General features: G+C 44.7%; 1 protein-coding gene across 7 annotated transcripts; it reads left to right on the top strand.

The window, feature by feature from the left end:
- Nucleotides 1-2,530: 2,530 nt before the first annotated feature.
- On the top strand, nt 2,531-10,418 carry LOC141509972 (leukocyte-associated immunoglobulin-like receptor 2). 7 transcript variants are annotated; one of them, XM_074219890.1, is made up of 10 exons: nt 2,531-2,672; nt 2,982-3,017; nt 3,174-3,449; nt 4,668-4,742; nt 5,628-5,669; nt 6,300-6,395; nt 6,482-6,524; nt 6,627-6,664; nt 6,750-6,805; nt 6,973-10,418. In XM_074219890.1, the coding sequence occupies exons 1-10, from the start codon at nt 2,639-2,641 to the stop codon at nt 7,087-7,089; spliced, it is 813 nt and encodes a 270-aa protein (XP_074075991.1). In that variant the 5' UTR covers nt 2,531-2,638; the 3' UTR covers nt 7,090-10,418. The 7 variants fall into 7 exon arrangements, with proteins under 7 accessions (XP_074075991.1, XP_074075990.1, XP_074075988.1 ...); XM_074219889.1 differs by having other exon boundaries at nt 6,279-6,380; XM_074219887.1 differs by having other exon boundaries at nt 6,279-6,395; nt 6,973-10,417.
- The last annotated feature ends 4,645 nt before the right edge of the window (nt 10,419-15,063 follow it).

Genomic DNA, 15,063 nt, shown 5'->3' with positions numbered 1-15,063 from the left:
GCATAACAGTTGAATAAGGTCAAATCAGTTTGGATAAATTCACTCCATTTCCAAAAAAAAAAAAAAGTAAAGCAAAAGAAAAATGACATCAAAAACAATTCCAGGAACATCTTAGGAAAAATATTATCTGTGACTCAAAAAATTATGTATTCACTATGAAGAGGAAAATGAAAGAACAAAATGCAAATAAAATGCCACCCCTTTCTGGAAGAGGAAGCAAAAAATTTCAGATACAGAAACTGACCACAGTAGAAAAATTGACTTCAACTGTCTTTCAAATTCAAGGAAGTTCCCCAAGTTTCAGAATTCTTAATGCTACAACATTTCTAAGTAATGGGTAAAGAAAAATAAAACTGAGCAAAGATGGTGTCAGGACACAAGGTCATTCACACACACACAAACATACTGAATCTAAAAAGAACTCTCCCTCCATAATTTCTCAGGAAATATCTGAACTTTCAAATACAAACAGTAAACAAGGATGCTTGCCAAAAACAATTCCTATATGCACTTACTTCATGTCAGCAAAAGTTTAAACAGGTCTAAAGCAATGGAACTGATGGATGTAAAGACTGGAGCTTTTTCAAAAGCCTAAAGCAATTCAAATTGAGCTTTTAAAAAGGTGTATATAAAGAACCCCATTCAGAACCCAGGGAAATGCTTTTGAGAAAATAGAGACTAAAGAATAAAAAACTAAAGAAACTACCAATGGGGAAATCAACCTGTGGGGAAGGAGTATATCTGCCCCCTATCCTCATTTCCTCTTTCTCTGCCCAGGAAAAGCCTTCCTGGCATGAGCTTCAGGGCATATTTGAGAGAGGGTGAAAGAACTGGCCATGCCAACCATACAACAATGTGTGAGCCATAACCCAGCTCAGAGACATGTTCTTGGTGCCTACACAGAACCTCCAAAATCTTGTATTCTTGTCCTGTTCAATAAAAACTGTGTGGTCACAGTGTAGATTATCTTTGTATTAATGTTGAGAAAAGAGGATCACTGATGAGAAGAGGCCACAATGGGGGCCATGGAGACTCAGGACCAGAGGCCATACTTATTGTTTATTTGGTCAGTTTATGCCTTGTTCAACCTCATCCTCTCAGATTCTGAGGATGGACCAGAGGAGACCCTCCCCCCCCCCTTCTTGCCCAGTCCTTTCCTAGTGAAGATTTGGCAGGTCTGGTAACTTGTGGACAGACATAGAACAGACATTCCTCACTGGTTGGTTTAGGGGGAGTTTATTCAGACTCCTTACCAGTTCCCTTTCAGGAGATATTAAATCCCTGAAGAAATCCCAGGAAGAAACAGGGCGATGTTCCAGTTCTGAGGTGGTAGATGGTTTTGCTTCTTGGGGTATGTTCCTGAGCGGGGAGGTATTAAGGTGTCCCACAGGTAAGGGGCTGATGCTATAACCCACTATGAGTAAGGAAGTGTCCTTGCTAGAAAAATTCCTGAATCCTTTTTTCACATGTTTGAGTGTGCATGCACACACACACACACACACACACACACACACACACACACACATTCCTTCACCCTAACTCCCCAAGTATGTGACTGGAGCAGGATCTCCACCAGCCAAGGGAGCAGCCCAGACCTGGGGGGTTTCACATCAGCCTTGATGGCCATTAGCCCAAAGGAGGGATGAGGATCTGTCCAGGTAGGATCCAGGACCCTGGGGAGCACACCCTAATAAAGGAGGCTCACCATTTCCCCCATGTTATGTCCTTGTTCTGAGGCAGTGGAAGGCATTGCTCCTTGGGGTATGTCCCTGAGTGGGCTAGTATTCACTGTCTCTATGGATCCAGTGGAGGTGCAGAGGGGAGAGCAGGCCTCGTAGTTAGGTGAAGGGGGGGATATCATTATGTATAAGCTAAATGAATGCTTGTGGAATCAAAGCGACATCACTCGTGTCACTTGGTAAATTGACACTAGGGAGGCAGCAATTGCTTTAATGATTTCTGGCAACACACTTGATGGGGGCTCATAAGCAATGGAATTAGAGAATTAGTGATTCTGTCCTGGTCTGCTGGAAGACTGAGTCTGAGGCAGTCCTGAGCATGGGCTGAAGCTAACGAGGTCACTTGGAAAACTTCAGAAGAGACCACCCCCTCCCTCTACCTTTATTCCCTTCCCTCTGTTCCTAAGGGAATAGTTCCCCCCACCCACCCAGTAGTCTCTTAGTCTGTGGTCTGGCTCTAACCCCTTGACTACCAGGGTGCAGGGATCCCTCTCTGCTTGGTTAGGAACTGAGTTCTGTTTCAAAGAGGCAGAGATGGCAGTCAAGGGACAGATTGAGGACAGGACCTGGTTTGGGGACCAGAGTTAGATTTATAAGTCCCCTGTGAGACCAACCCTTCTCCAAGTGGGTGGCAGGCTCTGTGATGTTGACCAATTATGCTTCTCTGGCAATCTTTCTCCAGCTATAGGGCCTGAATTATCACCCAAAATCAAGAATTACTCCATCCGTCTGACTCTAAAGGACTCTCCACCCCCTTACTCCCCCAATACAGTTCATGAGACCATCAATGAAGTAACAAGCCCAGAGAGGAAGGAGAAGTGAACCAACACTCTAGCAGACTCAGGGCAGAGCCGGCCCTAGTCAGCCTCCGTCCTTTCCCACTGGCCCCTGGGACTACTATGACCTCTATCTTCCCTGTCCTGCTGTGTCTCGGTGAGTCCTAAGAAGCCCCATATTTGAGGGGATTTTAAACAAGATCAGGTCCAACCCCCCCCCCCCCCACACACACACACTTCCATTGCGGTAAGGTAGAAACTCTCCTGCAGGAGAAGGGGAGAGACAAGTCTGAGGCCACCCAGCAAAGGTGGAGAGGAGGGGGAGAAGCTGGATCTCTTTGAGGGGTCCTCTGGTGTCCATTCATACCCCCCAAGCCCAGATTCTGGTCTCTCTGTCTCCTTCCTCTTGGGGTGTTGGGTGGGGAGGACATGGGAGGCTGGGAGTAATCAGGGTCCTCTCTCATAGGACTGTGTCTGGGTCAGAGGATGAGGACAGAGGAAGGTGAGTCCTCTCCCCCACCATCCCCCTGCCCAGAGCAGAGAGCGTCCCCCAGAAGTGGGAGGGGGTGAACTGAGAGGGATTACAGTGAGGGGACACAGGATGGGGGGCACACAGAAGGGCAATCCCCTGGAACTGACAGCTCCCGTTCCCTTCCAGACAAACCCTTCCTCAGGGCAGACAAGGGCCTTTTGGTGCCCCTGGGGAGTAGTGTGACCCTCAGGTGTCAGTATTCATTGTGGGCTGACATATGCCGGCTGGAGAAAGAGCAAGAGTCTGAAAGGATACTGATCCAGGATGTGAAACCATCCGGAGGAGAGGCCCAGTTTCTTATCAGAAATGTGACACTCAAGGACGCTGGGATCTACTCCTGCCTCTACAGTTGCTCGTCTTCCTGGTCAAAGCGCAGTGACCCCCTGGAGCTGGTGGTGACAGGTGAGGATCCTCCACCCTCAGTCCCCCCAGGCTGGGCTGATTCAGAGTCCCAGCCCCTCTAAGCTCCTCCCCATTCCAGCTGGCCCCAGCCCCCTCTGGCTCAGCCTCTGCTCTCCTTCTGGAGCTGAGGTGGGGGAGGGGAAGCAGCATTTATGTAATACCTGCAGTATACAAGCACTTCACATTATTAACTCATTTAATCCTCACCACAAATCTACCAGTTTGGTTCTACTGTCATCCCTTCTTACAATTGGGAAACTGAGGCAAACAGAGAGGACATGAGTTGCCCAAGATCACAGAACTGAGAAGTGTCTGAGGCTGAATTTGAACCCAGGCCCTCCTGACTCCAGGCCCAGGGCTCTGGCCTCTGCTCCACCAGCTCCTCAGTCAGATCCATCTTGGGGTCAGAAAGGAGACAGGAGGCTCAGCTGGGTCTGAGTGCCTTCCTAGCCTTGACCATCCCAGAGCAAGGAGAAGGAGGGGAGGGTGGACCTGCTGCTGCTCTATCCCCCTCCCCTCCAGCTCAGGTCTAGGCACAGGAAGGGGAAGGGATGTCTCTGTCTCTCTGTCTCTCTGTCTCTCTGTCTCTTTCTCTCTCTCTCTCTCTCTCTCTCTCTCTCTCTCTCTCTCTCTCACACACACACACACACACACACATCATATCACCTTTTCCTCCTATACTTTGCCTTTCTATATTTCTGTCCACACTCTGTCTCTGTCTCCCCCAAGCCACAACATAGGGGACCTCTGGCCAAGGTCTCCATCCTGGCTGTGACCATGCTTATGAAGGGACTTCCTTTCATAGTCACAAGCTCCCCAGGTTTGTTCATTCCCCAATGACCCCCTGGTCAAAGACGGGAGAGTCCCAGTCTGCCACCCCCCAGCTCCCTCACTAGGCCTGGGGACCCTGCACTGCCTGCTCAGGACTGCCTCCCCGTCCCAGGGGATCCCAGGGAGTAGGATGACTGGGGGAAGAGGAGGCTCAGAGGGAGGGGTGGGGAGTCTGGGCAGTGAGGCCCCTCCTCCCTGGCCCCTCTAGACACCCTCAGCCTCTGTCCCGTCAGTGATGTTGGGCCCACAGACAGACAAAGAGTCTCCCAGGTCTCAGGAAAGGGGGATGAGGATGTGGGAGGGGGGACTGAGGAGTGCAGTGGAGGTCTGAGGTGCAGCCAGGGAAGGGTAAATCCCACCCAGCCCCTCCCCCTTCTCCTCTCCCAGGTCCAGGCACTACAAAGGACCCTGACCTCTCTCAGAGCCCTGGGGATCCTCAAGCTCTGACATCATCCCCACCCAGTGAGTCCCAGTGACCCTCAGCATGGGGTTGTGGGTCTCTGTCTCCGTCTCTGTCTCTATCTCTAAGTCTTTCTCTGTCTCTGTTTCTATCTTTCTCTCTCTCTCCCATTATCTGTCTCTTTCCACTTTCTGTCTAGGCCTGGGCTGAGTTCCCTTTTCTCAGAGGAAACAAAGGAGCCAGGAGGTCTAGAGGGAAGGGCTGAGGGGGGCAGGGGACACTCCAGCCTGGGGAGGAAGGAGGACAAGGCTGGCCAGGAAGAGACTTGGGGGATGGGTGGGGCAGCCACCCTACCTCTCCTTCCTCTCCCCTTCCCCAAGAGCCCCTGTGTCCTCCCACCCCACTCCACAGCCATTCCAGACTTCCCCAAGGAGGAGGGAGGACCTCTCAGGTGCCTCCTCCCCAATTCCTCTCAGCTGGAAGCACCACAGTGACTTCTGCTGTCCTCCCTACTCCTCTCTCCACACTGCTTGTCCCTGATAAAAGAGTCTCAAGGCCCTGACCCCAAGGGAAAGAGGGCCCTGGAGACAGCCAGGACCGGAGCCCTGAGGATCCAGAGGGCCCCTCCATCACACCCCAGCTACTCCCTTCTTCACCCTGTGTCCTTCTCCTGTCCCAGTGCTCAGGAAGCTGCTAGGGGAGGGGTCACAGGAATAATGGGACCATCAAGTCTCCCAGGTGGATAAGGCCAAAAGAGGTCACTGAGCACAAGCAGCCATTTAACAAATAGAAAACTGAGGCCCAGAGAAAGAAGGGGCTCACCTAACATCCCCCACCAAGCAAATCTAGGCAGAGCTGTGGCTCATACCTGGGGCTCCCTCTGGACCCTCTAGAACTCTCTGGGCTTCCCTGCTCAGCCCTTCACCTTGCTCTCTTCCTCATCTCAGGGACCTCATCTTCAAGCCCTGAATCTGGGAACCCCCTGTTTGGTGAGTAACTGGAGGATTCCCAACAGAGAAAGAGAAAGGGACTGGGTATCCAGTCAGGGTCTTCCAGACCCTCCAGGGTCCCCTCATTGCCCGCCACTTCTCCTGCAGCACCTTGTTATCCTTCTTTTCCCACCTCTGGGCCTTTGCCCAGGCTGTGCCCCCTGCCTGACATCTTCTTCCTCTTCAACTCCTTCCCTAGCAAACAGAGATCCCTCCTAAGGTAAGTTTTGGAGCCTCCCCATAATGAAGCCTTTCCTGCCCAGCCCCATTATTAAAGGACCTCCCTCCTCTGCTGAGACCCCACTGATTTATTTGAGTTCATGATAACAGCATTCCAGGAGCCCCTGGAGAGAAGAGGCTACTCTATTTTGTCATATATCCACTGGGTATGACCCAGGCCTAGGCCTGGGCCAGAGTGAGGCCTTAATAGTCTGGTGACTAGAATGACTGAATAAGACTAGAGGCTCTGGAGGACAGGTTGTGTTTCTTCCCCCATCCCAGAGAAGACAATCATTTCTCTCCTCCCTTTGGAATGGGGGTGGGGATCCCCAAAGACCAGTTTCCTGTTCACTCTTTCCCTACCCTGGTCATAATCTTTGGCTTCCCCAGGTCTTTCCTTCCTCCAAGCAGGCATCTTGATTGGCATCCCAGTCTTCCTCATCCTGCTTTTCCTCTTCCTCCTCCTCTTCCTCTGCCATCAATACCAGCAACGTAAGACCAGACTGCGTGAGTTCTTGGGGCTGGGGTCACCTGGGCTGAGGGCCAGATGGGGGAGGAACTGAACCCCACTAAAGGCTGATTCTTTTTTACAGGAAATGAGGACAAAGAGGCAGAGGCCAAGAAAACCACCAGGAGGTAAGGCCCCAGACACCCCCAATTTCTCCCAGCTCCTCCCCCAGTTCACCTGCATACCTTCCTAGGCCCCCCATTAATATCCTGTGTCTTCTTGCTCCCTAGCTCTGACCCAGCTGGAACCCTCCTGGAGGATACCCTGTGTGAGTATGAGGGGCAAGGGTAGTGGGGCCTGGGCTGGGTCAGGCCAGAGTCCTGGCTCCTCATGCCTTCTCCTCTTGCCTCCAGATGTGGATATGAGTAAGGACATACAGACAGAGGAGGCCAGACCAGAGGACATGGCTGTGAGTCCCCCCAGAACCCTCCTCCCTTCCCCAGTTGTCCCCTTCTGGAGGGAACAGAAAGGGGAGGCTTCCCCAAGGTCACACAGCTGGGGGAGGGGTCAGGGTCCTTTGGCCCCCTCAGTCCCCCTGCCCCATGTCCTACTCCATCCCTTCATCTCCTCCTGCAGGCTCCCCAAAAGGAAGTGACCTACGCCCAGCTGAACCTCAACAGTCTTAAGACTGGGCCTGGAGACTCTCCCCACTCTGGACCAGGGGAGCCCAGTCTCTATGCTGTCCTGAGATGAGGTCAGGCCCAGTCCAGGGGACCCCAGGAAGAAGAGACCCCCCTCCCCATTCAGTTTCTGCTTTTTGAGATCTTATGCTACCTAATCAACCAGATACCCTGATGTTTGGACCCTTGTTCCTCACCCCAAGGGGAGAAAAGAAAGGTCTAAAAACTACTGAGAACAAGGATCCTCCCTTCTGATCTCTGGCATAAAGACGACTTTGCTCCAAGGAGAATGCAGGGCCACCAGCCACTGTCTGCTAATTAGGGGTCATCTGGAGCCTCAACTGGTCAGCACATTCCCTTAAGGGCAGAAGTATTGCCAGCAGCCCTTGCTCTGTTGTCTTGGCCCACATTCTTCTCATCATGAGCCAGGGGGACATCCAAGTGCAGCGCTTTACAAATCTACCCTCATCATGGTTCATTCTGCCCCACCCACCTCTTCCCACAAGAGATCCAGTCCCACCACTATCATTGTATCCAATAACTTTACCCCAAGATAATGGAATGAACAAGACAGGATAACAAACCACAGGTAGTCCCAACCCACTCCCTGATGTGGTAACCATGGGTCAGCTCCTGCCCAGTTCTGATACAGAGGTCAGAGTGCACCCCACTCCTCAGGTCTCCCCTTTTGAGAGGGGTGTGCTCCTGCATCCAGTCAAGGCTACTAGACAAAAGGAAGACTTCTTCCTGTCTATATCTATTTCAGTTCCTTCACCAGAGTGCCACCCACTAATGTCAACCTTGCCCTCTCTAGTTTCTCCTGGAGGACCAGCTTTGAGTCAGACATTCCTTGGAACATTCCAGAGGGTCATCAGGAAGAACTTTATCTTAAATTCCCTGTCCAATTGCTTCAGTCTCATGTACTACCATGGAACTTGGGACTCTCAGGAATGACTATTTTCATTCATTTGGAAATCTGCTTTAGAATCATTTATTTCTTACTGACTTCCTGATATTTGCAGGTCTGAGTTTGGGAGGAGAGATTGGAACTAGAGACTCTGAAGGACAGATGTCTGTGATGGATGACCAAGGGTCAATAGTCTGTCCTAAAAATAAGGATGAGAGGCACACTTATCAGGTACATCAGAGAGAACTCCCTCCATGCATCTCCATCATGAGGTTTTCTCCAGACCCTGAAGGCTTTCCTAAAGAGGTCTGGAAGTAGATACCAAAGACAAACTTGGCACTGCTATTTCATTGACTGGTTTGGTCTTGCCCAAGGATCTTCCCTTCTTGGGGCTTCACTTTCCTCCTCTCCAAAAGAAGACATTTTGGAGAAGGAAGTCCTCCCGCATCCAGCCAAGGCTCCTGGACAAAAGGAAGATGTCTTCCTCCCTACATCTATATCTATTCACTCTCATGATGTTCTTCTCTGACCCACAGAATTCTAGTCAGCAGCCTTAGGGGACAAGAGGTCAGGGAAGACCACAGCTAAGAGGCTCTTTGTGGCAAATGAAATCTGAGAGTGTTTCTGGGTAATTAATAATAAATTCATTGATTAGGTCAACTGATAACAGACAAATTCATGGTCAACTGTCTCTTAGTAATCAAAGATTAAGTCATGGACATCCCTTAATGCTTAAATGCCTTTAAGGAAAAATAAAAGATGAAAATCAATCTTCATTGATGAAAAATTAAAGAGGAGGTAGACACTTTAATGAGTATATAGACATGTAAATAAAGAGGAGAATATGTAAATGAAGAGTTGGACATGTAAATAAGGAGGTGGGATAAAAGTCTTCAACTCCTCCTATGGAGAACAAGACTTGGTTATGAAGCTTATGAGCCTCTCCCAATCTGGACACAGGAATCCCTCTCCACTCTTTCATAAACTGAACCATCCTTAATTCTAATGAAGAGTCAGCAAGGGCATAGACTTATTTGCTTAGGGCAAGAATTCACCTAGAATACATTCTGTTTGTAAGGTCTCTCTGTTGGGTAGGGCTCCTCCCAAGGAAATGCATATAACTAGAGGATTAGGGCAATCTCATCTATCAGCAATATCCTTCAGGTACTGACTGACTGGTCAGACTACGGGGCTGGTCCCTGAGTGAGGAAATAGAAATGGAAAGTTTCAAACCTAACAATAATTGATTATTCATATAATAGAAAAATAATCATTTCTCTGACCTTCCAGAAATGCAGGACTTAGTGAAAACTAAGGAAGAATTAAAACTGTCCCTGATTCCTTAGAGGCATGTAAATTTTTTTCCTCAATCACCCCTAGGATGAACCCTCTAAATGAGGTTTAATTTATAATCTGAAAGTTTACCTGAAGTTTCTTTGATGAAGGTGGTTCTGAGGAGAAGGGGAATCTGGTGACTTTGCAGAACCCTCCCTCACTTAAATCCAATTCACCTGCATGCCATGTCAACATTTCCTTGGTGACATGGTCTTCTTAAACAAAGGACAAGGGGCATCTAGGTGGCACAGTGGATAAAACCCTGGCTCTGGAGTCAGGAGGACCTGAGTTCAAGTGTGAGCTCAGACACTTAATAATTACCTAGTTGTATGACCTTGGGCAAGTTATTTAACCCCACTGCCTTGCAAAAAACAAGCAAACAAGCAAAAAATAAAGGACAAACCACAACAATCTGTAACCTGACTTAGTCTGCCTGTAGAGTTTGTCCGTTCTCCTGGAGCTATCACTCTTTTCCCAGTCTCCCCTATTCTGCTCCTGTCACAGTTGCCTCCCCTGTTTCTCTGAACTCCCTTAATTGTTTCTCCAATTCCCATTGCCCAAGTCTGAATGCCAAAGGGGCATATCAATCTACTTAATTTAGAAAAACTATTAATTAGGCATTCAGGTATTTTGTAATTTGCTATTGAACATTACATGTCTCCTAAAAGTTTTTGGAGTTACTAAAAATGGGGGAATGAGATATTTGGAGTTATTTGAGAGGAATCTGATCTCCCTGGGTTTTAGTAAAACAATTTAAAACAGTGTGGAGTTCTTCCATTATTATACGAAATCTTAAAAATGTTAAGACTGTTTATAAAACTTTATATGTATTTCTGAATTTTTTGATGTTTAAAAATATTTTGGGGGGGGCAGCTAGGTGGCGCAGTAGGTAGAGCACTTGTCCTGGAGTCAGGAATACCTGAGTTCAAATCTGGCCCCAGACACTTAATAATTACCTAGCTGTGTGGCCTTGGGCAAGCCACTTAACTCCATTGCTTTGCCAAAAAAAAAAACCCTAAAAAAAATACTTGGAAAAAATTGAATCAGGAAAAAGTAAAGGAGTCAGGTTATTATCTGTGTGAATCTTAATTTTTAGATTAAAAAATAAAGCAAAAGAAATATTAGGTTATACATGAAGTTTTATTCTCTAAGATTTACTGTAAAATCTATTGGTAGAGTATATTATTAAAGCTGCCAAGAGCTTGAGAGAAAAGTATATATATATATATATATATATATATATATATATATATATGTATGAATCACACAAAGAGTTGTAAAATTTTAATGACCAGCCAATGAAGTTACACATTAGACATTAGTACTTAAAGGGGTCATTGATTATTTTGTGATCCTCTTACCCATCTATAAGGTATATTCTACATCAGAACTGACAAAGATCCAATTAGCAGCAGAACCAATGTCTACTTTTTTTGACTATCTTTTATATTTTATCAGATATGTTATAGACATATAAAAGAATGGAATTTCTTCCTTTCCATTATGACATAAGTATAAAAAATATTCACCTCTCATATAGAGATGAGGAGTCCTGTTTTCTGCCTTCTCAGGATGATTTTTGTCTAATAGTTGATACAACTGTGAAAACCAGAATTGTAGATGCAATTAGAAGGGTACTAGGTTATTTCAGATAGTCTTCCTTCATATATATAAAACTAGGGAGATATAAAGCTATAAAACTTGATGAGGGCAGAGGCTAACATTCAGCCTTATAAGCCTTAATTAAATGTCGAGAAACCAGTTTTGGATCAGAAATATAAAATTTTGAATATTTGCTAAACTTTGACAGTTTCTCTCATTTTGAACTAAGAGATACTCTTGTGTCATCTGTAGAGCAAATAAAGATGTAGGAAGATAGACTCATTGGAAAGAGAATGATGTATCTTTGGAATCTAGGTTTGTCAAGAGATATGGGCAGGTAATGTAAAGTCCATAACAGAACATAAGGTTGGGTGACACAGTTACTATGTCAATGAGGCAAATTGCAGAGAATCAAAATGGGGAGTCCCATTTGATTATATAAACCATACAGATAAGTACAAACAACAAAAAATTCAGGGCTATTTTTTCTACCTTCTGATGGAGTTCTGTGACTTCTGATGTTGTTTCAGGGGTCCTCTTCAGTCCAGGTTATTTCTAAGAGATCTTGTAAATGAATTTCTAAGAGATCTGGTAAATTAATTTCTTAAAATAATTTTATTAAAATAACATTTTTTTTTAGATTTTTGCAAGGCAGTGGGGTTAGGTGGCTTGCCCAAGGCCACACAGCTAGGTAATTATTAAATGTCTGAGGCCACATTCGAACTCAGGTTCTCCTGACTCCAGGGCGGTGCTCTATCCACAGCACCACCTAGCACCCCTAAAATAACATTTTAATCAGGTCAAAATTTATGTTTTAAATGGATTTATGGAACTTCCTTGATCATGAAGATTTACAAATTTGATTTAATTGCCACATTTATATGGGAAATTCAGTTACAAATAGAAATCAAAAATCTAGTTGAATACCTGGAATTGTTTATGTCCCCCATTTGAAAGATTTAGATTCCTCTAACACATCAACAACATCAAAAGATGAATTCCAATACAAAAGATAATTCATTAAAAATTGCCAAATTAATTTGAACTTGTAACATATACATTTTATAATCATTTTAGAATGGAGTATAACCAGATTTTACAAATAAAGTAGTTTTAACCTTTTGCTAATGGAAGGAAAAAGGTGAATCAAAAATCCTTAACTGAAAATGAATTTTCTCTCCAAAATATTTTTAAAATAGAACACAGTCCATCCTTCTGATGTATTCACTTGACTAACATTCCTCTCATTAAAATGGAAATGGAGACTTATGATATAATTCATGTTATGATACTCATCCTGATGCCACAAAATCTTTATCATTTCACTTACATATCTCCTTTACAATTTGAAAAATTAAAGGTTCTTAATTACTACAGGAATATGTAGCTGGCAACAGCTGGCAAAACTTTGCACTAACCTAAATGACTATTAGAATTTAGATAACTGTCAACCAAATGACATAAATTTCTATACCTGATTTTAATACTGATCACCTGATATGATTATAGCAAAATGTCTTGTGGGGAAGTCAGGAGAATCAAACCTCAGAGGTGTTGTGTGCCAGCTGGCTAACTTATAATTTACTCAAAACCTATTACTTGATTCAGTCCATCTGTAGTCAAGTTCTCAAGAGACAAAGATGGAAAGTTCTCTATTTATTTAACAGAATGGAAAAGCTTAAAAACCCTTTTTAATCCCTGGTTTACTCCCAATTCACGTGGCATTCTTTAAGTAGCCAATCAAAAAATGCTTTCATGCAGGTCGACAACAGGTGATAAAAGTTTACTTTCTCAGGCTAGATAAAAGTTTACTTCCTCAGGCTGGTATGCTCGCACAATGTTGTTGTCACAGGCTTAGTGTTTACACACAATGTTTCAGGAAGCGTCAAAACATAAGGAACAGATATGAAGATCCAGAGAGCTGAGCTAGGTAAGTAGGCCACAGTGCATGTGGGCAAGAGGACCTTTAAGTCATTCCCAGTAATGCAATGACCTTCCTGTGACCCTCAACAGTCTCTTCCACAGAGGGTGCAAAAAGATGTTCTCCAGACCTTTTCCCTATGAGATTGTTACCTCCAGCACACATGTCCAAACCCCATAGGGTTACTGGAATCAATAGAATACTGAGCCAACAGCATCTTTCTTTGCCAGTTATACCCAGAGTCAGACACAGAATAATATCAATTAAATAGTCGTAAGATCTTAAATAGCAAATTAGAATTTCAGGCTAATTCAACTCACAAGGATCAAATATTCACTATTATTCCATAAGTAGCTTCTAGATATCATCACAGAAATGAAAGAAGGAAAAAGTGGAGAAAAATAGCAACAATAACAAATTTTGGGGATGTTTAAATATAGTCACCCAAACTTTTATATAGAAACATTTTATAAAGCATACTATTAATTATTACAAAATTACTACTACCATATTTTAAAATACAAAACTACTGCTACAAAATATTTTACCAATTCCCCCTGTGGGTCAAAGGGGTATCTAGTGTCACCTGCAAACCAAAAGAGAAGGGCTATAGGAAAAAAAAAACCCTGCTACTCTTCTTCAGGGGTAGGAAAGGAAGTTCATTCAAATATTCTTCATTTGACCAAGTGTTCTCCATTTCTACCATTTGATGGAAAATGACCACAGTCATTACCTTTTTTTTTTTACCAGTGTAACAGAACATTATTCAGCTATAGCCAGCCCCACATATAATCCAAGTAAGAGAAGGGCAAGAATAGCCATTACCCCAGAAGCAGACAAAAGGAGAAATCTGATCAAACTGCCTATGCCTGTGGGAAAGGTACTAAAGATATCATACAAGGAGGTGGTGTGAGATTTTCTCCCACAGCCTAGTGGCATGAGACCAACACATATCTATAATGGCCCATATCCAGTGGGACTTATTGACATAAAACAGCATTCTTTATTGAGGAAAATGCAAGTCCCTCCTTTAGCTACCAGGAGGGCACCCAATGTCCACTAGTTTTGCAAGACCACTCCAGCTGAGGCATCAATTTCGTCCATTAGATCTTTCATTGCCACTGCCAACTAATCATTCATGCCGGTCATCTCCTGAGACAGGTCTTATAAACCTCATTAGAGATAAGAAGACCTGCTGCTCCCATTGCTAGAGCATCCAAGATTCTACCCACTATGATGAGGGGTAGGATTGGAATGAGAGCAATAGAACTTGTAAACTGGGGAAAGGACTGAAAATCAATATCTACAGGTATAGCAGGTATACCTTTGGAGTAGCATATGTCTTTGGGATGTTGCAGAAGCAAAGGGGATTCTTATCCACTGAGCAGCCCATTAAAGATAATAAGCAGGTCTCTAGGATCCAGAAAAGACAGTCCATCAGAATAGAGATGGCCCTGTATTACCACGGGCACCTCTCCTAATTGGGAGATGGGCAGAGAGATGGACAAATAGGGACTAGATCCTACAAATCTACCTTGGACACTTTTAATATTTAGAGGAAAGGCTTTTTAATCCCTGATATTTCTGACTCTCCATAACCTTGAGGCAGAATTTGCAATTTTCCCTCCAGTGTCCTAGCCTTTTATGATAGTTAACAAACCCTTGGCCATTATTTTTCGGACTAGCTACCTGAGGGAGGAATATTTTGGATAGGAGCTGTTAATTGCTTGAGCTACATAGTGTAAACTAGCTTTCTTTGCTTCCAACTCCCTTTTTTCTTGAATATCTTCTTACTGAGTTTCTAAAGTGTGTACCAGCTGAGTAGCTAGTTTAATCATGATTTGTGGCTGCATAGGTTGCCACTCTGGTTAAGTCATTTTAAAATTATGTGATAGAGAAGGTAGAAGTCAATAAAATAAGAGAGGAACTGAGTCCGGTCTCTTTCCAAATAAGCCAGAATTCACATCAAAGACCTCTGCTAAATGATTATAGAATTGAAATACTGTTTCATTGTGTCTTTGAGTTGACATTTTTGAATTTTGAAAAGTTCATCAATCAAGAAAAAGAAACTGGGATAACCTCTACCAAGGCATCCCCCCAGAGTTCTTGCATCCTGATGTCTTTGCTGATCTATATAATCTACCCAGTCTGTCCTTTAAAATTCCTCAAAGGTTGCTTTTCATTTTGCCTTCCTATACCAATCCTTAGCTTCCTTTTTTCTAACTAAAGTTATAGTTAACTGGCAGATGTCTGGGATTCCTGGGCAATAAGCTGAAGAGTAA

This window comes from Macrotis lagotis, chromosome 1 (genome assembly GCF_037893015.1).
Source record: "Macrotis lagotis isolate mMagLag1 chromosome 1, bilby.v1.9.chrom.fasta, whole genome shotgun sequence".
Taxonomy (NCBI): Eukaryota; Metazoa; Chordata; class Mammalia; order Peramelemorphia; family Peramelidae; genus Macrotis; species Macrotis lagotis.
Note: the sequence above shows the minus strand (reverse complement) of the source record. Positions and strands in the feature narration are given on the sequence as shown.